Source organism: Heterocephalus glaber, unplaced genomic scaffold (genome assembly GCF_053883595.1).
Source record: "Heterocephalus glaber isolate CG9 unplaced genomic scaffold, H.glaber_assembly_v1.0 deba00001543, whole genome shotgun sequence".
In the NCBI taxonomy this organism is placed as follows: domain Eukaryota; kingdom Metazoa; phylum Chordata; class Mammalia; order Rodentia; family Bathyergidae; genus Heterocephalus; species Heterocephalus glaber.
In genome coordinates, this window is record NW_028258336.1 from 7,171,648 (window position 1) to 7,198,762 (window position 27,115).

At 34.5% G+C, this 27,115-nt stretch overlaps 1 protein-coding gene across 4 annotated transcripts in view; it reads right to left on the reverse strand.

Moving 5' to 3' along the window:
• The window catches only part of Kif2a (kinesin family member 2A), a 69,864-nt gene that overhangs the window by 4,729 nt on the left and 38,020 nt on the right, over positions 1–27,115 (reverse strand). For 2 of the 4 annotated variants that reach the window (XM_004862885.3, XM_013078961.3), the window contains exons 7-20: positions 26,846–26,941; positions 25,334–25,388; positions 24,822–24,984; positions 22,627–22,717; positions 22,440–22,503; positions 21,837–21,928; positions 20,485–20,627; positions 19,969–20,173; positions 19,141–19,251; positions 17,647–17,714; positions 13,126–13,239; positions 12,142–12,292; positions 8,999–9,100; positions 4,584–4,719 (exon numbers count right to left, since the gene is read on the reverse strand). In XM_004862885.3, coding sequence (XP_004862942.1) covers positions 4,584–4,719; positions 8,999–9,100; positions 12,142–12,292; positions 13,126–13,239; positions 17,647–17,714; positions 19,141–19,251; positions 19,969–20,173; positions 20,485–20,627; positions 21,837–21,928; positions 22,440–22,503; positions 22,627–22,717; positions 24,822–24,984; positions 25,334–25,388; positions 26,846–26,941 — 1,591 coding nt within the window. The remainder of the gene's footprint in view (positions 1–4,583; positions 4,720–8,998; positions 9,101–12,141; positions 12,293–13,125; positions 13,240–17,646; positions 17,715–19,140; positions 19,252–19,968; positions 20,174–20,484; positions 20,628–21,836; positions 21,929–22,439; positions 22,504–22,626; positions 22,718–24,821; positions 24,985–25,333; positions 25,389–26,845; positions 26,942–27,115) is intronic. The other 2 variants (XM_004862886.3, XM_004862887.3) reach the window with 1 other exon arrangement.

The window sequence follows — 27,115 nt, forward strand, 5'->3', positions numbered from 1 at the left end:
GAGAAACTAGAGACATTTATAGCTAAATGGATGCATATTGAGGCCATCCCCTTAAGTGAAATAAATAGGACACACATGTGTAAATACCAAATAGTTTCTCCAGTGTGAGAAACTGAAAGTGTAATTAAGGATGAAAATGATTAAAATGAATAACTGATAATTTGAAATACGGAGAAAAGGCTCAAAAGGGTAGGGGTGGCCAGAGGGTAAGGGGAGAGATTGGAGTTACAGGCTGGAACCTGGAAAGAATCCATATATAGATTGTGTCTAAAACTACAGGAAGAGATGTAGATAGAGACTAGGCTGGAGCTCATCAGTGGGTTGGGAAGGAAGAGTCACTGAGATCAAAGGAGAGAAGGGTATGTTTCCAGAAGAAGCATGTACAACTATGTACAGTACACCGTTCTCGATAGTGTGATAAATGACTGTTACTGTTTTAGGTACTTATTATAACATGCTGTGCTTTTCATTCTTTAGAGCATAATCCTACTTATATAAGAGTTTACTGTAAAACACTGTGCTGCTATGCCAGTGGTAGCCTCATGTATCTCATGTTTAACTGTGTATTTGGATAATATCAAGGGGCCATCACAGATGATTGACGTATACCTTTTCAGTTTGCACTTAGAAGTTGGTACTCTGTGTGGTACTTTGCGATATACACGGATCAAACTGCCTAATAATGTATTTCTCAGATTATATTTCCATCACGTGTCATATGATTATATTGAAATTTAAATTTAAAAAAATTTGGCTATGTGGAGTCTACTAGCTAATTAAATTTTTTCTCCAGACCACTATTTGTTCAACATTAGTTTTGAAAATCTTTCTAAAACAAATCACATCCTCTGATATTTTAATGCTTGAGATGTTTTTTTAAATTACATGGAAAAATGTTTAAGTACTTTTCAGTTTTGCTTTGGTTGAATTCTACTATATTTGAATATTATTATAGTTGTTTTTCCCTTGCATTGTTTTTCTTTGAATAATTTTAATTTTTGTATATGTGTGTGTTTGATAATAAAGTTATACATTAAAAAAAAAGAAATAGACCTGCAGAATGGGTCAAGAAGCAAGATCCAACAATATGCTGCATACAAGAAACACACTTAATTTAAAAAGAAATTCATAGATTGAAAGTGAAAGGGTGGAAAACAATATTTCATGTAACATGAACCCCCCAAAAACAGGAGTAGCTCTCTTCTTTGGAGATCAAGTGGATTTCAAAATCTGAAACACTTCTGGTCCCAAGAATTTCAGATAAGGGACAGTCACCCTGTATGTACGAATCTACTGTGAACATGTGTTTTCATTTCTTTTAAGTAAAAACTTAAAGAACAGAACTGCTGGTTCTTTACAGTAATACAAGAAATTTCTATATTGTTTTCCAAAATGGTTTTATCATTTTACATTCACATTAGCAGTATGAGAAAGTTCTAACTGGTTCATACCTAAGCTGACATTTGTTCTTTTAAAACCTTTAACTTAAATCTCCCTAATGAGTGTATAATATGATCTTTTTTTGGAACTGGGGATCAAACTTGGGCCCTTGTGCTTGTGCAGCAGGCGACGAAACCACTGAGCTAAATCCCAGGCCCTAATACGATCTTATTATTGTACTGATTAGTATTTTTCTGATTGTAGTGTTGTACACCTTTCCTTGTGCTGTACTGGCTGTTTATCATCTTCTTGTGTCTACTTTTTAATTGGGCTGTCTATTAATGAGCTGTAAGAGTTCTTTATATATTCTGGTCATAGGTTATATCAATTATAAATATGTTCTGGTTAAGGACTACTTTTCATTTTAATGATGTCTTTTAAAATTCTAAATTTTGATGGAATCTCATTTATCAATATTTTTCTTTTATACATCATGTTTTTTGTATCCTGGGAAATTCTTGCCTACCCTAAATTCATGAACATTTTCCCTTATAATTTCTTTTTAAAGTTTTATAGTTTTAGTCTTTCATGTTTAGGTTCATAGATCCTTTCCAGTTATTTTGATGTATGGAAATAAAGAGTTGAGGTTAATCTTCTACATATGGATACCAGTTGTTCTAGTACCACTTGTTGAAAACATTATCTTTTTCTCTGCTTGAGTCGAGTTTATGTTCTATGAAATGTTAAATGTTAATCTTTCAAAAATCAGTGGACCATATATGTGTGGTTGTATTTCTAGATTGTTTTATTCCATTGATCTATACGTCTTTTCTTGTGCCAACAGTCTTGATTATTGTAGCTTTAGAGAAGAAGTCTTAAAATTGGGTAATAAATATCTTCCGACACTTATTTTTTTCGTTTTACTTTTCCAGGTCCTTTCTACTCCTACATAACTTTTAAATTTCAGTATCCAATTCTTCATTTATAGCAAGTATACATAACACCTGGATTTTTATATATACCTTGTGTTTTCTAGTCCTGCTAAATTCAAATACAAGTTCTAGGGCCTCCTGAGATTTCTTAGTATTTTCTTTGTAGATGATCATTCCATCTACATATAAAGATTTTACTTCTACCTTGACAATCCTATGCTATTTGTTTCTTTTTATTGCCAGACTATTTTGGATTGGGCCTATATTTCAAAGTTTAATGGACAGAGAAAGAGTAGGCACATCTGCCCTTGTTCCCCACCTTAGGGAGAAGGCATCATATCTTTTCCATTCATATAAGGTGTTTTTGCTGGAAGTATGGAGTACATGTCTTTGATCTGTTGAGAAGGTTCTGTTCTACTTCTAGTGTCCTGATAGCTTTTACCATGAACAGCTGTAGAATTTAGTCCAATACTTTTTCTGCAACTACTAATACGATCATATGGCTTTTGCCTTTCCTGTTAAAATGATGACTTAGGGGGGTAGATCTTCCAATGCTGAACCAACAGTGCCATCCCTGTAATAAAACCCCTTACTACATACTGCCAGATCTGACTTCTAATAGTTTGTTTTGTTAAACAAATTTTTATTTATGTTCATACTTTTCTCTTCTATAATCTTTATCCAGTCTTAGGATTAGCACAGTGTTGAGTTCCTAAAATGAGGGGAGACGTGTTCCTTCTTTTTTCTCCTTTAATGTTTGATATAATTCATCAGTTAAAATGTATATGAGCCTGTTGTTGTTATATAGGTAGGTTTTCAAGGTAGGAATATACTTTCTTTAATAGGTGCTATTCAAATTTTATATTTCCTTCAGAGTCAGTTTCATTAATTTGTCTTCCAAGGTACTTCTTAGAAGTTGTCAAATTTATTTCAAAAAAGATTTTTGTAATATGCTTTCTATATCTTTTTAAATTCTGTAAAATCTGTGGTAATGTCCTCTAAATATTAAAAAAATGTATGATTGGTACTGTGTAATAGGAAGAAAAGGTCTAAAGGAGTAGGGGAAGTGGGAGGGGAAGGGGCAAGGAAAGAAGGGAAAAGAAAAAATATGAGAAAAGGAAAAAAATGGAAACAAAGTCTTTGTAAATAGGGAAGGGTGGAGGGGTTGAAGGGAGGACAGGGGAATGGGGAAAAAAATAAGAACCAAGATACATCATGTAAAGGTACAAGATCCCAGTGATGAATGTAACTGTATTTTATACCTAAAATGTACCAATAAACTTAGTGGAAAAAAAACAAAAACAAAACTAGGAATTTCAATCTGGTTTCACGATGAACTGCATATACACACAACAGACATTCACAAGTGAGTAGAAGCCAGATTAGGATGTGTAAGTACAGATTTGAAGCTACAAAGATAAGTCAATTAAAAAACCAAAAGGATGCAGAGTATGCCACATGCTTCTCTTCATGATTATGATGAAGAGCAGTCATCCTGACACTTTCCTTTTCATTTAAAAAAGTCTAAGAAGGGCCCGTGATTTAGCTCAGTGGTTCCGGTGCCTGCCTTGCAAACGCAAGGTCCCAAGTTCAAGGCCCAGTACCAAAATTAAAAAAAGGCTAAGAAGAAAAACATGACCCAAAATGGTACCAAAAAACAAATGAAGATAGAAAGTTATAGAAATATGACCCTGAATAGACCTAATCTAAAAAAATAACTGACAGGGCCAGGGATGTAACTCAGCAGTGCAGAGCCTGGCTGGCAAGCACGAAGCCCTGAATTCGATTCCTGGTTCCAAAAAGCCAACCAACCAACCAACCAACCTACCAGACAAGCACTGGCCTGCCAAAGGAAGGTTCTGAATGGGTACATAAAACTTTCAAGTTTGCTTCAATGTTTTAAAAAATTTCCCCCCCCCCCCGCCCCCTTGAGACAGGGTCTCGCTTTGTAGTTCAGGCTGGTTCTGAATTCACTACGTAGCCCAGGCTGGCCCTGAACTCACAGAGATCTTCCTGCCTCAGCCCCCTGAATGCTGGGATCACAAGTGTGCGCCACTGCGCTCAGCACTCCCCTTAATTTAAGGTATCATTAACTTCTCAAAAGACTAAAAAAACAAAATGGTTGGTCTGCCTTCATACCTCTGTAAAGAAGGTGCTAAATCATGCCTGTAATTTCACTGCAAATATGCTCTTGCAATATGAAATGTTTTCACTGTATACAACCCAATACCAAGCAGATTTCATACTCAACAGTAAGATTTAAAAAATTACCCCGCAGCTCAGTTAAAATGTCTATTTTTTGCTCAAGAATAGCTTCAAGTTGTGTAGCATATGAATCTACATCATAGTCTACTTCTTCAGTCATCTCGAGGAGAGCCTTTTCATCTTCTAACCATCTGATCGATTCCTAAAAAAGAACAAGCATTCAATAATCCAATAGCCTCTTTGTAAAAGATACCTATTTCTAAATTCCATTAAATATGTTCAAGCATACTTAACCGGATATTCTCTAAAATATTAACAGACATAAAACATTTTTATTAAGACAGTAAAATTTAGTACTTCCTTAAATTTAAAGACAAAAACATACATGAATATGATGGGCCAGGTAAGATGACTTTATTGTTCTACTTTTATGGGGCTCTGAGTGAGGACCTTGCGGAAGGAATGAATCAAACAGATAAACATGAATGGGCTGAGTAAGTCTCAAAACCTAAACATTTGTCCCTAAAAGAAGGAAAGATTGAGCATAATAAATCTAAGTAATGTGATGGAAGCTACGATAGCCTAGAACTTTCAAGACATCTGAAACTAACATCTAGTTAGGGTCTGCCATGGTATGAATATGATCTGTCCCTTGGAAAACTCATGTTGGAATTTAATCCCCACTGTGAGGGTGGAAATGTAATATAACTCTAGGATATAGGGGTGGGGCCTTTGGGAGGTAGTCAGAATAAATGTCTACAGGTGGAATAGTTGAATAGTGGTGGGTTTATAAGAAGAGGGAAAGAGACTTGAACATACACACATATGAGCATTTATTCTATCCTTTCTCATATGATGTCCTGTGCTGCTTGGGACTCTGCCAGCAAGAAGGCTATCACAAGATGAGACCCCTCAAACCTTAGACCAGCACTGTGAGCCAAAATAAAGCTCTTTTTTTTAATAACCTACCCCAACTGTGGTACTGTGTTGTTAGCAACAGAAAACAGACTAAAACATGGCCTCATAGTCACTGAGCCACAGCATGGCCCTAAATACTAAACATTTTTCAAAATTACTGTGACTGTAAAGGGCCCATGGATAGCTGTTATGGTTTTCATATGTAAGTTATCTCCCAAAGACTCATGCACTGAGAACTCAATCTCCAGTTCAGTGATGTTCAAAGGCAGACCGTAGAGAAGTGACTGGATCAGGAGGGTTTTACCTTCTGGATAAATCCATTTGATGGCATCATGGGGAAGTGATAGTTGAAGGGTATGACTGTGGAGGTGTGACCTTGGTGACTATATTTGGTCTTTGGCCCCTTCCTTTGCTGGCTCTTTCCACTTCACTCTGCTTCCTGATTGCTATGAGATGGGCAGCTTTCCTCTACCTCACCCTTTTGCCATGTTTCTGCCTCATCACAGGCATAAAGCAATGGAGCTGGCCAACTATGAACTGAAACCTCGGAAAGTTTCAGGCAAATAAACTGTTCCTCCTTTAAACTCTATGTACAGTGTTTTGTCCCAGCACTGGAAAACTAACATAATACCCAACTTTAGAAGAGTAAATTGGGCCAATAAATAGTAGCTCACTTTCAAAAATACGTCAAGGAATTCCTTCACCACCTCCCACCCCATTGAACTCAGGACCTTGCACTTGCAAGGTAGGTGCGGTCCCACTGAACTAAATCCCCGGCTCTCCTTCATTTTTGAGTGGAACCTATGAATTTCATTTTCTGGCAATATCATAAATCATACAGGTTAGCAACAAGGCCATATGGTTCTGAATTTAAGTTTTTTGAATGTGAAAATAAGTACTTTTTAGGTTTTTAGGGTGCATATAACTTCAATTTTTCAATCAATTCACTTTAAATGGCTAATTACAACTAGACTATATTACCAGACAAAATTGGTTAACCTAGATAGGTATCTATTAGAAAATATATATGTATCAATCAGAAAACATGAGCATACCCCAATATTGTTTTTTTCTTCAGCTCTACACTTAAATTATATAACAAAACCCTATTTTGAGAAATGGCAGATCACAGTATGGAGGAACAATATACGCAATAGTAGAAAAACAGTGGCCTGTAAATCAGAACATCCAGTTCTGCCAATAAATGTTAAGACTTTAATCTATAAACATAGTGGAGAAATTATGGTCTTTATACAATAAAATACCTTGTTCCAGAAGGGCACAAACAACAATTTTCTTAAATTACATGTGTCTGTTCTCAACTGAATCCAAACACCTAAGTCTCTAAAGAGATTCTTATAAGAGCCTGACTAAAGCACTAACAATTTTAATGAATATATACTCTAATTTGAAATAACATGTTTTCTTTCATTTTGGAGCTCTTTGTCCAGGTGCTTGAATGACTATAGCTGAGGCACTTTACTTTTTGTGTTAGTTCTTTTCTCTTGTTGCTGAGACAAAATACCAACACCCAAAGTTAAAAGGGAAAGAGTTTATTTGCTACAGTTTGTAGAGGTTTGTCCATAAGCTGGCTTCAAGGCAGGGATGCCAAACAGATATTGCAAAGGAGAAACAACATGACATGCACAAGGTTGCAAAGGTAACAAGGAACCTTAATGGCATCTGTCTGCCCCTTTTATCTTATTCAGACTACTTAGGGTGGGTAGCCCTTGGGCCTAGCCCCACCATGAATTAATCACACACTCTAGATTCAGCCACCCAGAAAAAGCATGAGGCTTTGGGGGGGACACTTAAAACACAAGCCATAACACTTTTGTGTACAGATAAAGACTTCTTCAACATCAGAAGAGGAAGAGAGGCCAATAAGGAAGACAGTTACTGCTCATATTTCCCCTCATGAAATAAACTACTAGAAGAAGTGAAGGTAGGGGTAATAAGGCCAAGCCAACAGTACAGTCTTTATAAAGATGTCCAAATGATATCTTTACTTTCTCATGAATCCCAACATCCAGGATATTCTTTTTATTTTTTTGGTACTGGGGATCGAACTCAGGACCTTGTGCTTGCAAGGTAGGCGGCGGCACCACAGAGCTACATCCCCAAGCCTACAAGGTTTCTTTTATATGAGAAACCCAGAGTAAAAATAGAGCAAAATAAAAAGACAGATAATAGGAAGTATGGAGACAGATCTTTCTCAAAGAGGAAGAAGATCAAGAGATGGAAGGGGAAAAGAGGAGAGATAGGAGATGAAAAAAGGAATTGGAGGGGCCAGGAATTTAGCTCAGTGGTTGTGCTGCCTGCCTTGCAAGCACAAGGACCCAAGTTTGATACCCCTAGGATATTCTGTTAAAAACATGTGGCAGCTGGCTGGGCACAGTGACCTGTGGTCCCAGCTACTCAGGAGGCTGAGACGGAAGGATTGTTTAATCTTGGAAGTCAGCCTGGGTAACATATAAGACTTAAAAACAAAAAACAAACAAACAAAAACTTAAACAAAATGAGGGATAGGAGGACCAAACAGTAAAAGTACTTTTTATTTATTCTTTGCCTTACTGAGCAATAAAACAAGAGCCTCTCACACGTATAATGCTCTATCACTGAGTGATGTTCTCAGCTCTTCATAAAATTTTGTCTCTTTTTTTGGTTTTTTGAGACAGGGTCTTGCTGTGTAGTTCAGACTGGCCTTGAACTCACTATGTAGCCTAGGCTGGCCTTGAACTCACAGCGATCCTCCTGCCTCAGCCTCCTGAGTGTTGGTATTACAGGTGTGTGCGACCTCGTCCGGCTCAAAAGGTTTTTTTTTGGGGGGGGGGGGCACCAGGGATTGAACTCAGGATCCCTGATCACAACTTGTGCTTGTGAGGCAGGCGGTGGCACCACTGAGCTAAATCCCCAGCCCTCAAAATAGTTTTTGAGACAGGATCTCCCTAAGTTGCCTGGCTGGCCTCAAACTTGCAATCCTTCTGCTTCAGCTTCCCAAGTAGCTGGGATTATAGCTGTGTATCACTGTGTCCTGCTTGTAAAAATACTTTAGAGATAAACAACTAAGGAGTTACTATTACAGAAAGGGACAAAACACTCTTCACTCAACCTGCTGCTGACAGCTCAGTCCAGGTATTTCTCCATCTCCTAAGGTACTTTTTCTCTTCTGCAGACTGACACTTCCTCAACTGCTCCATAACCCTTTAAAGAGTGTTTTCATTCCGCTGTCTAATAAACTGGCCTAACAGAGAAAGTAGTAGTGGTTGGCAGAAGTTCAACTCATCTCCAAAAATGAACAACTGCCAAAATCAAGCAAAGGGAGAGAAAGGTGGTAAATAAAGTAAATCTTTTACCATGCTGCAGAGAAATGTTTGGAGTCATTATTATATAAAGAAGTACTATGGGGAAAAATAACTGCCATGTCATATATGCTAAAATACACATGCTCATATGTACAAATAAAAATTTTTAAGAGAATAGTGCTACATTCAAAGAATTATAAGTTTTTGGTTAATATATCTCAAAGAAATATCCTGATGAAAGGTCCTTTCTTACTTTACCTGGAATACTGCCCTGTGATCTTCTACAACCTGCTCTTCCATTTCTACCATTTGTGAGACAGCTTCATGGAAAGTAAACAATTGTGGAGATACCTCTTCTTCCTGAAAATAGAAAGTTTTAATAGCTAATGTAACTCCCAGTAATTCAACCCAAACTTTAACACGAGTAAGGAATAATTTTCACGTTAGTCTAGGCTTTTACTGCATAATTATCAAAAAAGCAGTCTCTTTTGGAATAGTTCAACTTTTCAAATATACATTTACTGCAAGTTGTAAGTAAACTGAAATAGTTTTCCCTTCATATTATAATGATAGCACAATGACTTATGATAGCATGAAAGCAAAATGCATTCAGAAAACAAACTTTGAATTTTGATCTTTTCTTGGGCTAGTAATATGTGGTACTCCCCCATGATGCTGGACAGCAACAGTAAGTCACAGCTCCAGGAAAAATAACTGATACTATATAGTGTACCGTGTTGTTAATAAGCTATGATGTTGAGCAGGTTAGGTGTAGTAAATGTATTTTTGACTTATGATATTTTCAAAGTATGATGGGTTTATCAGGATGTAACTCCACTGTTAAGCTGAGAAACATATGCAGATGCTTAACAATATTTCTTTCATTTTGCTGCAGTATTGTGGCTTGAACCCAGGGCCTTCACTTTGAACTATATTCCCAGTCCTTTTCAAAAATTATTTTAAATTTTGAGGGAGAGTCTTGCTAAGTTTTACAGGCTGGGCTCAAACTTGCAATCCTCAATCCTCCTACCTCACCTCCTGCTTCACCTGTAGCTGGGATTACAGACATGTCCTTCTGTGCCTGCCAAGTCTCTTTTCTTGAAAGAAATGTAAAGATATCTTTAAGTAATGTAAAGGTGAGTTGTTCATGACAATGACTATCAAATTAGTGTTGTGACTGTCCTGCCTCAGCCTCCCAAGTGCTGAGATTACAAGTGTTACCACCATGCCCAGTTCATAAATCTGAACTAACAAATCACTCTTCTTCTTTATCAACAACAGGAAACAAATAAAGTGTGTACATATACACATATACATAAATACAGCATATGAATATTTTATTCTGATATCAAGTCACTGGCTTAACTTTCTTTTGGAGTTTCCCTCCCAATCCAGTGTCTAATGAATTATTTTATTTTCTCAAAACATGGCTTTAGTGATAAAGACAACGATGTAGAAGTCAATTTGTTTTGTAAATATAAACAGAAAAGCACCACTTCAAATAAAATACATGATTTGACATATATGTACAAATTTTAATTTATATGAAATATTATTAAGTAGACACTTGACTCTTTAAAGCATCAATAAACTAGCATACTTGAAACTTTATATAGTCAAGTTAACCAAAGAACCTTTTCTCTTCTCTGGGAAAACATGCATCTGCTTTTTATCAGGACATATTGGCATTTTCTCATATATTCTCTCCCTCTCTGACAAACACACAGTATTCAACCTGTGTTTACTCAGTTTTTCTCACTACCTCCCTCTCAATCCCAGACATGTTTCCTTTGCCTCAGGATACTATGCAAACTATTATTTTATATAGTCTACTATAAAAATTGTCTATAAAATTTTTTTTCTTGTGGAATTCTAATGCACTTGATTATCCACTTACTTTTATTAGTTTTATTTCTAGAATATGTCTTAGATGCTGGTCCATTTTCATCTACCCTGGTTAAGACTCAATATTCCAGGAATAATATGTATATATGCATAACTAAAGGCTAATGCTGAACCATCTCGAGGTAAGTTCCTTGGGGATGGCAAAGTAATGTACTTTCTGAAAAGCACCTACCACATTAAACTATAGGGATTAAATCAGATAAGTGAAATGCTTACCAATGTACATCATGTGGTAAGCAGCTAGTAAAAGATACCTTTTAAGAATATGAGAAAATGCCAGGATAGGACTTTAGTGGGAAAAAAAATGATTCCAAACCATATAGAAAACACTTTTTTTTTTTGTCATTATTGCTTTTTTTTGGAGACAGGATCTCACAATGTAGTTCAGGCTGGTCTTGAACTCATTACATAGCCAAAGCTGGCCTCTAACTTGTAGCAATCCTCCTGTATCAGCCTCCTAAGTGCTGGGATTACAGGTATATGCCACCATGCCTGGCTACATTTTAAAAATGAAGTTAAATACCTACATAAATAATTTACCTCTTCCACACAGAAAGGAAACCTCTTGATGTATCAGAAGCACTTATGTATGAGGTGTGCATTATTTGCTCTTATGTCTTTATATTTTTCTATCCTTATAGAGTGGGTATATATTTTATCATTTTTGAGTAATCAGAAAACAAAAAATTTAAATTGTAAAATATACTTAAATATTTCAGACATACAGAAAATAACTTGATTTAATGAATTTTGCTACATTTAATTTTTAATATAGTTCATGTACTCTTTTAATGTATATGCCTGCCGGGTATGAGAGCCCATGTCTGTAATCCCAGCACTCTGGAGACCAAGGCAGGAGGATTGCTCTTAGTTCAAGGTCAGCCTGGGTCACAGTGAGTTCAAGGCCAGTAGTGAGACCCTGTCTCAAAAAAAAAAAAAAGTATGCTTATGTCCATAGTTCATTTTTTTCCTTTTTTTTTTTTTGAGATAGGGTCTCCCTTTGTAGCTCAGGCTGACCCTGAATTCACTATTTAGCCCAAGCCAGCCTCAAAGTGATGATGATCCTCCTGCCTCAGCCTCCCTCTGGAGTCCTGGGATTACAGATGTGCACCACCATGCCTGGCCCAGCTCATTTGTTTTTAAGCTTTACATAAGATATATATATGTAATTCTTTAATTTGCCCTTTTATTACTTATTAAAATTTTAATAGCTATAAAATCTGAAAAAAAGTTTAGATCAGGAGGTTGGAAAACCAGATAGTAGATGTTTTGGATTCATGAGCCATACAGACACTGTCACTCCTGCTATAGTAAGAAAGCAGTCACACAATACTTAAATGAATAACCATGGCTACATTCTTGTGAAAATTTCTTTGTAAAAACAGATGGTTGGCAACAGGGTAGTTTGCTGATCTCTGATTTAGATGAGTTTTCAATTAAGTTTTGCTACTGATAAAACAAACTACAATCAGATCAATTACAACTATGTCACTCACATTTTGTTCACAGAGAAGTTTTAGGTCATCTCTCTGAGGGGAACTCCCCACACCCCACTGCGTCTCTAAATCATCAATCTGGTTTGGTGGATGGTGCATAATTGGGCGGACATCACCAGCAGTAGCTGGATCTACAGTCAATTCTTTCACCCTATAAACACATAAGAGGCATCTAAAATTACAATGACTCATGCAGAGGAACAAGAAAATACTGACCCATTCAATATAAGGCAATTCAATTAACATATTAAGACTGATGTCACCTTTATAGGCAAAATCTGTGTAAATACGAAGGGGATGTTTGGTTAATTCTAGGAGTTGATGTAGGCAAATTTATAATTACTTCAAGTATAATTATTGTATATAAGAATTGGCGAAGTATATAGATTCAGAATTTCAAAGAAAAAAATTGCTGTTGCAATTACATTATATGAACAGAAAACAGTTACAAATGATATTTAGATCCACAAATGGGTCATGGCCAAAATCAGGAAAATAGATACATTTTGCAGGCGTCTGAAAATTTTAATGCTCAAAATAGCTAAATTTAATTTCTAGTATATAAAAATTATAAGCATTTATCATTTTAAAAATGTTTACTCATACTTAAATTTACATATTTGAGAAATCTAAGTCAAGAACATCCTTATCATTTCCTTGCAAGCAAGGAAACTTATAAGATCACACAGAATAAAAGTAGATTCTTCATTTGAAGCTAGAGAATGTAACTTTTAATGGTAAATAAGCAAAAGTGACATCATCCTTTAAAAAATATGAGAAATAGAAAGCCTGAATTCTAAATCAACATTGTAAAACAAATAAAGGACATAAAAATGCAGATCATGCAGTACAATCACCACCTGCCAAATGAAATGAAAATGAAAAATAAAATGGCTCAGGAAAGAAGAAAATGAAATGTTTATATATAGCACAATTCAAAAGAAACTATCAAAATAGGCATCTTATATATAGAAAGAGGTAGACCTGGTAATTGAAGGAGAAAAGTCGTCATACTCATAAGAAGGAGAAAGATCAGGGCGACTGCCACCACCCTGTGAGAAGGGAATGTCTGATGGACTAATTCCAAACTCCTTTACTCTGCAGCACCAAAACAGCAACAAATTAAAAGGAAACGCTCTTGTGAAGACAGCAATGCACATTACAAGTTTTCATTTAGTATTGTTTTGTTTAAAAAAAGGCATCAACATTTTTTCTAGCAATATATTTAGAATATTACTTTACAATCAATTTTCAGAGATTTTTGAACCTTTTAGGTTTATTGATCCCCTACTGAGAAGACCTAATCCTTCCTTTCTCGTCTGTTTTCTCCTTTTCTCATAAACCTTCCCAGAAATTTAACTAGGCCATCATCTAAATCTGAAATACTCCTTATTTTAACTACAAGACTGCTGAATCTGATTTTCTTATGTGGTCAGTAGCAGAAATATTTTGTTTACTGGCATTAATAATCTCTAAACATCACAGATCTTCTCAAACAGGACTCAAGAAAATTAGGCACTAAAGTCAAGGTACCAGCCCTGATTTGTAATGAATTAACTCCTGCTTATGCATCTAGAATAGTATTAGCTATGAAACATTCTAAGTACAACTGAGAAAACACACACTCACTTTTATTGTGTTTGGTGATTAAGAACTCAAATCGAATTTAAATTGCTTTGCCAATGTCTGTACTAGTTATATTTAATCAAATTATAAATTTTCATCCTATCTGTGTGATTTTCTTGTCCCTTTTGGGCTAACCTCATTTCATAGCAGTAAGCAATAATTATTAAATACTTCCTATATGTAAGGCATGAGGTTTAGTCACTTTTAGGCACTACATTATATAGTTTTTACAACAATCTTGTGATATTATCTCCATTTCATACATGAGAAAACTAAGACAAAGTATTTTACCCACAGTCATTTAACAAAAATATGGTGTAACTGAGGTTCAAACCTAGCCCTGAAGACAAGCCCCATAATATTCATCACTTCAATATACTAACTGAAGTCTGTGTTTTTCTTATGACTTATCTTGGGTTAAATTAAACAAAATGCCTTTCACTGTAGGTCAAAATCCCGTCAAATACCATTAACTCCACACAGATCAAAGTAATGTATGTTTTCTACCTAGAATCTTACTTTAATCTACTGTTAATATCTATGTCAGATTTTCAATACTAGATTAATTTGTCCTTACTAAGATAGTCACTTTGGAAAGTTTAAGTACCACACACACAGACAGATATAAAAATACTAACTTAATTTTTTTTACTTCCAAGTCCATTTCTCACGTGCTTCAGAATTTCCTAAGACACATCTCTGCATCATCCACAAATTTTTCCTCTAACTTCATTAACAAGTTTTTCCTCTAATATACCCTCTTGCCCAAGCCAAACTATACTATGTGATACTATATATCACATTAACTCAAATATGACACAAAAACATTCTTGAACACTCTTCTACCCAAGACCCAATCACTAATGTCTGCCATTATCCAAAGACTGTATCTTTTGAATCAGAATAGAGGCTACTGCCTCTCATACTTCTGTTCCTCTTTTCTCTTTGGGACAATTACTCCTTTAACTCAAGATTTTCTCTTTTATTCTCTAAAATATCTTAATTTTGTCAAGTGATTACAACTGGGTTTTTCATTTTAATCACTTAGTATCAATGTCAACTCCCACAAAATACTTCAAAAGTAGATGGATTGGATTTTCAACCCAAAATAAAGGTTCTTTCTTTTCTTCTCTTCTCTCTCCCTCTGTGTCTCTCTGCAGTGCTGGGAATTAAACCTGGGGCAACAAGCATGTCACCAAGCACTTTACCAGCAACCTACATCACTAGCCCCTAATTGAATTTTTAAGACAGAACAGTCTTAAAAATTAAGTAAATTGCCACTGAAGTAGCAACCAGGATAATTAATTTAGTTGCCACTAAAATAGCAACCAGGATAATTAATGTATGGAATATATTCCAGGTATTGTGGTAAATATTTTATACAGATTATCTGTCTTAGTTCTCAAATCAATCCTTTAAGAACGACACCATCATTAATCTCTGCACATTAAAGATAAGGATATCAGGGTACAGAGGCTTTGTTGCCCTTAAGGAATAAATCAGTTATTAAGCCCATTTTGTCTTGAGAACACACACTTTTTGACCACTATTTTAAAAATATGTGAATTTTAATATAGTAGTATTACTATCTCCAAATATTTGCCTAAATGTGAGCAGATTTAATATAAAAGAGGAATGAATTCTCCTTAACTGTAAAAAAAAGTTACTGACTCTTAAAGGTCATGAAATGTTTTGTCTGCAACAATAGGTGAAAATCTACTACTAGAAATTTGGAAATGAAAATGACCCAGAATAATTTGTCCCAGATGGTTAGTTGTGTAGCAAATGAGCTATATTATGTGATAATAAAACATTTTACTTGAACCTAAACAAAGTAGAGCAGTGATGGGGAACCTTTTAGAGACCGAGTGCCCAAACTTCAACCAAAACCCACTTATTTATCACAGAGTGCCAACACTGTAATTAAACCTCAATACTGAAGTTCTGGTTTAGAAAAAACAACTATTATCTGATGCTCGGCTGCTGGGGCAACTTGTGTGCCATGAGAGAGGGCTGCATGCCTGCTGTAACACTCGTGCCATAGGTTTGTCACCACTGAACTAGAGGAACAGCCAGACACAAGGGAAAGCATTGCAAACTAAAAAGTCTAAAATCTGAAATGCTCCAAAACCTGAAATTTTTTGAGCACCACCACAGGTGGAAAACTCCACAAGTGACTTCCATGTGCCATGAGTCAAAATATAGCCACACTGGGGGCTGGGGATTTAGCTCAGTGATTTTGCCACCTGCCTCGAAAGCACAGGACCCGAGTTCGATCCTCAGTACCAAAAAAACCCCCAAAACCCCCCCAGCCATACCAAAAATACTGTGTAATATTGCCTTCAGTTTATGTGCATACGGTTGAAATATAAGTGGATTTTGTGTTTAGAACTGCATCGTGTCCCCAGCATAGCTCATTATGTATTTTTTTTGTTTTTTTTTTCCAGTACCGGGGATTGAACTCAGTACCTCAGGATCTTGTACTTGCGAGTCTGGTGTAGTCCCACTGAGCTAAATCCCTGGTCCAGGATAGCTCATTATGTATATGTAAATATTCTAAAATTTTAAAAAATCCAAAATCTGAAATACTTCAAAACTCAAGCATTTCAGATAAAGGGTATTCAACCTGTACGTCATTTTTTATAATATTCAGGGTTCTAAAGTTTTAAGATATGGAGGAGTTCTATTTTAATTTTACAAAATGAAAAGACCCTTCCCACACTAAGCAGTTCTCCACTCTCCAATGAACAATGTTAAAACAGTATTTTAAGTTGACAAACATCTCACATATCTAAAGAAGCAACATAGCTAGGAACACATGGAGAACTGTCTGAAGAATGGTAATGTTCTATTTCCTGATCTGATGACAGGAGTTTTCACTTTTCAAATATTTATTAAATTTTTCACTTATGTTTTAGGTACTTTTTTTTTTTTTTTTGGTACCGGGGATCGAACTCAGGTCCTTGCGCTTGTGAGGCAGGCGACGGAACCACTGGGCTAAATCCCCGGCCCTGTTTTAGGTACTTTTTATGTGCCATATATTTTATTTTTTCAGAAAAGACTGAAAATATAATTTCCATTATGCTTAAAAAGGACAAATATATTTGTCACACAAAATTAAGACAATTTCCACACCAGAAGCAGGATACAAAGGGGAAATCTATACATATTAAAATCAAAATATAATGCAGTAATAGAAACTGTAAACAATGCCATTCAAAACAGAGGCAGTGCATGTGGGGGGGAATCTATGGAATACATATGCCCATCATAGCCCAAAGTTCCAGGGGTATTTCATGAAGGAGTAAACTGCTTCAATAGTCTATAATGCATTTTGCACTTCCATCTGTAATGACTCAGTTGTTTTTTTTTAAGTTAGAAACATTATTGATATGAATAACAAAATATAATTTAGAAAGAACTGTGCTGTCACTTCTTACTTGAATTCTAGATTTCCCATTTGTGACATGTAATACCATCAGGAATAATTTTCAGCATATAGCAAAACAATTTAAGAAAAACCACTAGTCTCACTTAAGAGTCTTAATATAACAGGAAGAGTTTACATGAATTAAATGTGATTAAAACATTATGAAATGTAACTCACTGAAACATAAAAATATAATGTTCTCGGATAGAATGGTGAATTTTATTAAGGATATCGGTCACTCTCTAATTATACAATGTATTTCTATTCATTTTTAAAGCTTGAAAAAATAACCCTAAATATTATGTTAAAGAACATATTAAAAAATTTTTCTTAAAAATACAAAGAACACTGTAGTAAAATTTGCCCTAGTAGATATTTTAATCATACTATATACTGTTCTAATACAGTATTAGATTTCAAACTTCAAAATGGATAATCATCTCTCATACCTATTTGCATATCTTAATGTATTAAGAGTATTTTCACAGGATGCCATTCCTGGAGAGATTGTGGCAATCTACAGGGGGAAAAATGCAAAGGTAAAATGTCACAAATAATTAAGACAATAATACTTAGAGATGGCTCATCTAGGTCTAATTTTATAAAAGTTATTTAAAAATGCTTATTAATACTATCTGAACTCTTAAGATAATTTGCTAATACCCATAATCATATGATAATTATAAAATCCAGTTAAAAAATAAACAACTCTCTGAAAATGATCAAAATCCAGCAGAAAATAAAGGTAAACACTTTGGGGAAGGGAATAGCACTGAGGATGTCCTTCCACCTACTTTTCACTTTTTTTTTTTCTTTTTGATACTGGGTATCGAACTGGGGTCCTTGCGCTTGCACGGCAGGTAGCGAAACCACTGAGTCAAATCCCTGGCCCAACTTTTTACTTTTTTTTTGATACTGGGGATGGAATTCCGGACCTTGTGCTTGTGAGGCAGGCGCCAGAACCACTGAGCTAAATCTCCAGCCCCTACTTTTTACTTTTAATAGCATTTTCAAGCCCTGCTGCCATCACAGAGGACAACTAGAACTTGATTAGAAACTTGCAGTAGTACCGCTTAAAAACTAAAGAACATAGTTTGGGAGCAGGGGTCACAGAAGCTGGAAAAGTTAAGTTGTCCCGAAAGGGAGAGAGCAACTGAGCAGGAAACTCAAATTTTACATATCAATTGCCTGTCTCTAGTTGACTCTTGAGCTAGGAATATACAAGACAAACTATATGTAACATAATTAAGTATAAACAGAGGTTACAATTTTAGTTGCTGCTCACACCAGTGGAAACAAGAGTGTGGAATAAGTTCAGTCAAATTAACTTTTGCTAAAACAACCAAAAACAGCCGGGGGGGGGGGGGGGAGGTGGCGAACACCTGTAATCCCAGCAATTGAGTGGCTGAGGCAGGAGGATCACTGCGAGTTTGAGGCCAGCCTGGGCTACATAGTGAGTTCAAGGCCAGCGTGAACTACATAGTGAGATCCTCTCTTAAGAAAAACCAAAAACTAATAAAGTCTTCAGAAGAAAATAGCAGGATTCACAGGTCTCTACAAACTACCAGTTGATAATATATATAAAATAATTCAGATGCTGGAATTCCTAGAATGCATTACAGATAGAGCACAATCTCTGCTATCAGAATATCAGCAACCACGTTCCATGCCATGCCCTGTGACCCAGGTCTTCCACTGAGCTACCCCAGCTCCTGTTACTTTCTGAGATAGGGTCTTGCTAAATTGCCCAAGCTGGCCTCGAGCTTGCAACCCTCTAGCGTCACTCTCCCCGGTAGCTGGGGTTACAGACATAGGCCACTATGCTAGGACAGGTGATCTTAAATACCACTGTATCTCTCACAAATGATTGAAAACAATATATATTAAAAATTTCTAAGAAATTCATAGTAATTCTTTCAGGATTAAAACAAAAATAAACTTACCATGCAGGTACGAGAGTTTTCACCTATGAATGAATCTCTTAACACCTGAGTGAGTTTACTTGCTCGGAAAGGAGTATGAGGTTTATTTCTACCTAAGGCTCTGATGCACTCCTGTAAATTAAGAAAGCAAGTATCACAGATTACCCTTTCTTTTGAAGAGTGATCTTAACTAATACATTTTAAAAGTGTTTTACTACAACTTAACATTTAAGGTCTGATGAGCTCTGAGAATTCTATAAATAGTTTTATGGCACTGTAAAAATGTTCTCATAATGATAATTTTAAAAATGTACAAAAACAAAACTTTATTATAAAAAAAGATACTTCTGGACACTATCACTAGTATACAAAAGTGACAGGTAATAGGAAAACTATAAAAGTTAAAATGTTACAGTGTCATTTCAAAAGAAAAAAATACAGAATGTTTTACTGTAATCCTTCCAATCTTTGTTTTTCTAGTAAAGGAAAAGAATAACCTGGGTAAATGTTTTAAAAGCCATTCTACATTTTTTTCTGAGAAACTATCTTAGCTCAACTCCATGTTTTGCTTGCTTTCCCCAAGAAAATATAACTAAGGGCCTTAAGACTTTTAGAATCTCCAGCCTCAGGTTTGGCCTACCAACTCACATATTCTTTACTCCACCTAAAAGGAATCAATAATGTGTGCAAGGCAAAATTCTAGGTACAAAAAAATCTGTAACTGAAGTGTAACAACTAAAGTTTGAAAACATCTTTTACGTAAAACAAGTACTATTATTTTGTGACTGAGTAAATAAAAATAAAAGCCGAAATATAAAGACTTTTCACAATTAAATACATTTTATTTACCTTGAGTGCTAAAAGGCTTTTATTAATTTCAGCACCTTCAAGCCTAGTCTGCCTGTCCGCACTGGAGGTATCAGCTCCTCGTTCATTTCCAGCCAAATCAATGAGAGAAAATTTACCATGTAGTTTTCCTTTCCTTCTAAGAATAATTTGAAATACTGCATGGCTCCGAGATGAATGTGCATTTGCAGATGTTTGACCGGATGTTCTATAATGTGATTAGGAAAATCTTGGTATATAAAAACTTTGTTTAACCATGATATTTTCATTAAAAACAGCAAAAAAAATCTACATAGCCAGTTTCATAATTTAAATACAAAAGAGACGCTCTAAGTTAACAGTTAATAATAACTAGATTCATACAATTTAATTTGACATTACTGTAATATATTAGTATGGTACCAATATAACAGATATCGCTCAAATCTCTGCATGAGAAGTTTTTACTTCAGAGATGAGGTGGAGAACATCTCTGCCACAGTATCTGAGTTTCTCTTTCTTAATTAAAATGAGATTTACCTGCAACTGTTGCCTATGTCAATGAGTTTCAGTACATCTTCAACACATTTCACCTCCCGTTCCTGTAATCCCACCACTTGAACTTGCTGTTTTCCATCTTCTAGAACTCTTAATTTTGTTTTCCTATTTAGCAAGTCAAACACCTATGAAGAATCATATTCAAACTGGAAAATGAGCTTTTTAAAAAAAAAGAATCAGTTCTGTAAAAATGAATCTGAAAATTATTTTAGAGATGGAATTATTAGAACAATTATGTTTATTTTTTTTCAGGTTTTAATTCTTTTATTGGTACATTTTAGGTATACAATACGTTTACATTTATCATTGGGTGCTTATACCTGTACATGATGTATCTTGGTTCTTATTTTTTTCCCTATTACCTGTGCACCCTTCACCCCCTCCAATCTTCCCTATTTACACAGATTTTGTTTCCATTTTTTTTTTCTCTTAATTTTTCCTTTCCCCTTTCCCTCCCACCACCCCTACACCTTTGGACCTTTTCCTATTTCAAATGATCAATTATTCGTTTTAATCATTTTAATCCTTATTTATACTTTCAGTTTCTCACACTAGAGAAACTATTTGGTATTTACACATGTGTGTCCTATTTATTTCACTTAAAGAGTATGCCCTCAATATGCATCCATTTAGCTATAAATGTCTCTAGTTTCTCCTTCTTTATGATAATTTTTTTTGGGGTGCCGGGGATCGAACTCAGGTCCTTGCGCTTGCGCAGCACGTGGCGAAACCACTGACCTAAATTCCCGGCCCTCTCATTCTTTATGGCTGAGTAGTACTCCATTTTATAAAAAAAACACATCTTCTTTATCGAGTTTCCAGTTGATGGGCACTTGGGCTGTTTCCAAGCTTTAGCTATTACAAACTGTGCCGCTATAAACATGGGTGCACATATATCACTGGGGTATGATTCTTTTAATTCTTTGGAGAAGATACCCAGCAGGGGAATAGCTGGGTCAAATGGGACCTCTAGCCCTAGTTCTTTGAGGTATCTCCATACTGATTTCCACAGTGGTTGGACCAGTCAGAACAATTATGTTTAACATTGAGAGTTTTAAATGACAGTTAAATAAATTCTAACATAACAGTCCAAATACATGTAGTTTGTGGTAAGAGAGCTGTAAAAGGAAATGTTGGGCCAGGGATTTAGCTCAGTGGTTCTGGAGCCTGCTGCGCAAGCGCAAGGTCCCAAGTTTGATCCCCTGTACCAAAAAAAAAAAAAGGAAATGTTAATGTACTCAAATGCTACTGAGCTGTACACTTACAAATGGTTAAAAGGATATTATATATATTTTACAACAATTAAAAAAAACAAAATTAAAATTTCCACATACCTTTCCACTATAAATTTCAAAAAAGGTTGCATAAACTTGAAGTTCTAGCTTTTTATAGTTTGGCTTCTTTAGCATTAAAAAGACATCTCGAGCTGTCAAGAATTTCATATACAGAAAATCGTTAAGATGCAATAAATACGTATTTTACATGCTACTTAATCTTTCTATTTTTAGAGTAATTAATCTTTACCTATATCTTCAATAAAAATGAAAGCTAAAGTGAACATTAATATGACAAAAAATAGCTATAAATATTTTGTGCAAGGATGTTCATAGTTATCCTTATAAATAATTTAAAATTACAGATGATTAGATTAAGGTTATTTTCTTAGCCACACCAAACAGAAGATTTTTACAATTCATCTATTCAACGGTTTGCACTGATTTCAAACAGTGTACCAAATTACAATGACACAATAAAATCAGTATTTGTGTTACTGAACAGGTTAATCTTACAGTTCTTTTCAAGAAATCTGATAACCTACAATTGACATGAACTTGATAGAGTATTAGAGTTACTGGATAATGTTTTAAAGCTTTATTTCAAAGCCATCTGGGTAATACCCAAGACTAATAAAATTTATGTGCAAAAAGGACACTTACCTGCTAATGCATAAATTCCTTTAGAACAATCTTGGTTCTTTCCTGAAAAGTCACCACCCATAGTCTGTATTTTGAAAAGAAAATAAGAATTACAGACATGATTTAGGAATATATCTTAGTAACTTAGGTCTTAGAATTAAGCTTTAAATAAATGAAACTGTGGCATCATACCACGTGAACTACTCACATGAGTTTTTCCACTTCCAGTCTGGCCATAGGCAAAGCATGTAGCCATTCCCCTTTCAAATATAGTTTCTACTAGTGGCCTAGCCGTAAACCTTAAAAATAAAATGCATCAGTTGGAGTGTGTTGCAAATATTTGTTAAATAAATAACAAATAAAATATATATATATATTTTTTGGTACCAGGGATCGATCTCAGGTCCTTGCGCTTGCGCAGCAGGCGGCGAAACCACTGAGCTAAATCCCCAGCCCACAAATAAAATATTTTTAATAAAGCATATGGCAACATTTTAAGTAAATATGTCAAAAGTTTAAAATAAACCATTTAGAACTGCTTAAAGTTACTTAAAGCAAAGTTTCAAAATATAATTCCATAATAAAGGATGATCACAATGCACATATAATAAAAATGAACAAGTATCAACTACAATTTAAACACAATCAAGAGTGGTAACTTCAACACAGAGGAGATATTAGGGAAAACACTGCAAAAACATTTATGTATTTTTCATTTTACTGCAAAAACATCTTTAAACTTTGTAAATATGTAGAAAAGCCATGATTACCTTTAACACAAACAATTTATACTTGATGAAAATAATATAAATTAAACCCGTAAGACATTGAGTTCTGAGTACACAGCCTTGATTCAGGAAAAGAATGACAAAATATTACACCTGGGATTATTTTTCAAACATATTGGTAAAATTTATTGCTAGAATTAAAAGGTGATGAGGGATAAATATTTCTTTATGGAGTGGAACACTAAAAATAAAAAGTACGTTAGAAAACAAATCCACCAGCGGAATATTTTATATAGTTGCTAGAAAAATTTTTATACAAAAATATCAAGAAGGCACAGAGCAATAACAGGATGAAAGTTGTGGTCAAAAGGAACTAGAAATGACTCTGAAGCATGATAAGACTTGCCCTTCCAAAGTGCAATTCTTTAATCTATAAAAGTAAAGTATATGAAATGATAAGGATAAGTATTGGCAAATATAGGAAGCAAAAATACAGGGTTAAACAGAGGATTTGCTGAATCTATCATACACACAAAAACATACTTTTATAATGATTACCTGAAAACTATTATAAAAGTCAAATGTACCTATATTTTATGAGATAGGTAGAAAAAGAAGTGAGGTGGAAGAGATAATTTTGGTACAAAAAGTTAAATAATATTATATAATTTATGATTATAATTCCCTTTAAATATATTCCTCACAGTATTTAACATTCATATATTCTTCAATTTGTCATTTTTCTGCACATTCTGAACTCCTGGTTTATTGGCCTATGATCAACTTAGTTGGTCTTAACCATATTTCACTTATAATGTCTTCAATTCTCAGGATTCTTATTAACTCTAATTTGTTTTTAGGCATTTTTGTAAAAGGGCAACAAAAATATCATTAAGTAATTGCAAAGACAATTCTATAGAGAATAAAAGAGCAATGCTTCTAAACTGATTTGTTATAATTGGAAATGAATGTTTATAAACTAATGTATGAAAATCTAAATTTGATATTATATAATACATGTAAGAAAGTTATTTTTAAGTTGAATATATAAATAAAAGAATCTCATGTGTTAAAATTACAATCAAGCTCAGAGATGATAAAAATTAATCAAATCCAAGTAGATTTTACAGAACTTTTTTAAGTAGTGGTACATGCTAAATGAAGACTCAGACAACTTAATGACTGATGTATAAAAATAAGTATTTCAAAATTTTTATTAGTGCAGAGATCAAGCATAAATTAGAAGTCCTCACACTATACCCATTTCTCCAGGTAGTATTAATAACGTCAATTTAAAAAAAAAATTTTTTTGGTACTGGGATTGGAACTGAGGACCTTGCACTTGCGAGGCAGCCATGGCACCACTGGGCTACCTCCCCATCCCAATGATGTTAATATTCTCCAGGTAATGTAAATATTCCCTTACCCGTATGAATATAGGTCTATGATAGGAATATAGTAATTTAATTAATAGCAATGAAAATTATGATTTTGGGAAGCATTAAAGAGAGCAACTGTTAATACTCATTATGGAGTTTATTACGTTACTTATTTTAAACACAGAATGAAAAAGCACATAACACCTCTGGAGAGCTATGCCAAGAGCAATGTAAGTTTCATAGTGATAGACACATGAAATAAGGATAAAATTCTGACTTAAAACAAATTCACCCACCTGTAAACCATTTCATTAGGAGCTGTGTCATCAAAGGCATAATCAAAACGAAATGTTTGGTTTTCTAGGTACCTTGTTAAATCTACCTTCTGTTTGGGTTCATGTACCATCACAACATCTTTACTAGGGATTGTGATTACATCAAGATCTTTCATTTGAGTCTCTAGAAAAACAAATGAAAACCAATGCCCAGTAACATTTGAATTAATGTACAAAAGTTATAAGTAGTAATAATTTAGATAAAAGTGCAGAGATTTATAAATACTCCATAAATATGCCATTCAGTAAGACTATTTCAACAAGGTAAAACAATCAAGATTTCTGTGAAGCAAGAACAAGGAATGGCAATGCTTTATAAAGCATAGCTAACTAACAGGTCTAGCATAGAAGTCTGTGTAATAGTTAATATAAAATGAAAGGAAATGATTTACATTTAACTTTTCTCAGCCAATTTGATTTGTGCTACTATCAATATATATTCAACTCTTTTCCGAGCTCATCAGGCATCATACCTTTCTTATTGAGTGGTCGTTTTCTTACACAAACACATATCCTATGTTCATCAATCTAGGAATAAAACATTTTATTTTAATGATTACCAGTAGAATGTGAAACAATGGAAAATAAACTATGTAATATTTGCTCCAGGGGTTTTAGAAATTTAAACACAGCATCAATATGATAGGTAAGCTTAAAAAAACAAATTAGCTTTGTACAAATTTTAATAACTGTCAGACACAACTATTTCAAAAATTTTGAGTGTAATGGAAACTTGCTTATTTTGTTTTTGGTAAACCACTACCTCAGGAAATAGTTTTGTAGAGAGTAATACTGTTCCTAGCATTACATTTCCATTAAGAAGATATCTTGAATAATCCAAGATATATCCAACGAAAGTAAAAATTTCTGTTCTACTAAGTGGCATGTTTTCTTTGTTATAGGGAAAAAGTTATTGTCAAAGATCACTGTAGGCAAAAAACAAGATTCTCAGATTATTGAGTAAAATAATTTAATCAAATTTTAAAGTATTATGATTTTATACATAAGTAATTTTTATAAAACATTTTAATACACACCTTCTTCAATAACTAACATAAAGAAATGAAATCCCAAACCACTTATCATCATCAAATCCTTTTCATAAAGTTTGCCAATTTGCCTGTCCTAAATAAGAGCTCAGATGCATAAAGTAAAATCACATGAAAGTATGCACAGTAAGGCCTAACATATACGAGATACAAGTGTTTGAAGAACAATTCTATTTAATCCTATATAATACATCTGCCTAATGCAAATTATTTTTTTGTAAGTAACGTATCCTATATATGCTAGGTCAGACATTAGTTTTCACAAGTACTATGATTCAAAATTATCTGTGCAACAAATTCTCATCCTTCAATGAGAATTGAGTAATGAATTGAGAAACAAGTAATTAGATTACAGAACATTTTCCAGTACTGGATTTCTGGTTCATTGCAGCATCAACAACCATCACCTACTGTTACAAATCAGAATACCATTTATTTTTTTATTTTAATTTTTTTTGGTACTGGGGATCGAACACAGGTCCTTCCATTTGCGCAGCAGGAGGCAAAACCACTGAGCTAAATCCCCGGCCCAGAATACCATTTATTTAAAAATAACAAATTAATAATAAATTGGAGTGGTGGTGAGATCCAGTGTAAGCCAAAAAGAAAGAAGCTTGGAACTGAGATCAAAGTATAAGTGATAGTCAGAAAGGAAACTGGGTCTTCCCACGTCATCCTCTCTTTCCAAAGATGGGGAAGATTTTCTTTGTAAAGGGTACCTTTGAGGGCAGCAGCACTTCTAACATTTAAAATTATGGGAGATGAATATAAAGTAGACGATTTCTTGATTTTCTTCTTAAAATATGGATGATGAGCCCCCATAAACAAAGGAAAAACCACAGAACTAAATATAACATGAATTTAGTGAGTATCAACATATTTTTATTTACAGGATAAACAGTCTCAAAATAATAATTTACAAACAAAAAATCTTACAGGATCTGCTGTTGTTAACGGTCTATAATCCAAACTTCCTCTAAAGTCTCTGATCATACACATAATTTCATAATTTGGGTTTGTAGCATCAACATCCTATTAGAAGACAGAAAGAATTCACCATTTACTATAATGATGTAATTCTTGCATTTCGTTACATATGATTTTAAAACTGTAATTCAGATAGTGTCACTTGTTACCATCAAGCCACAATTCAAACTAAAAATGTAATAGTTTGAGATCAAGTTTAATATGTTCAGAATCACTTTC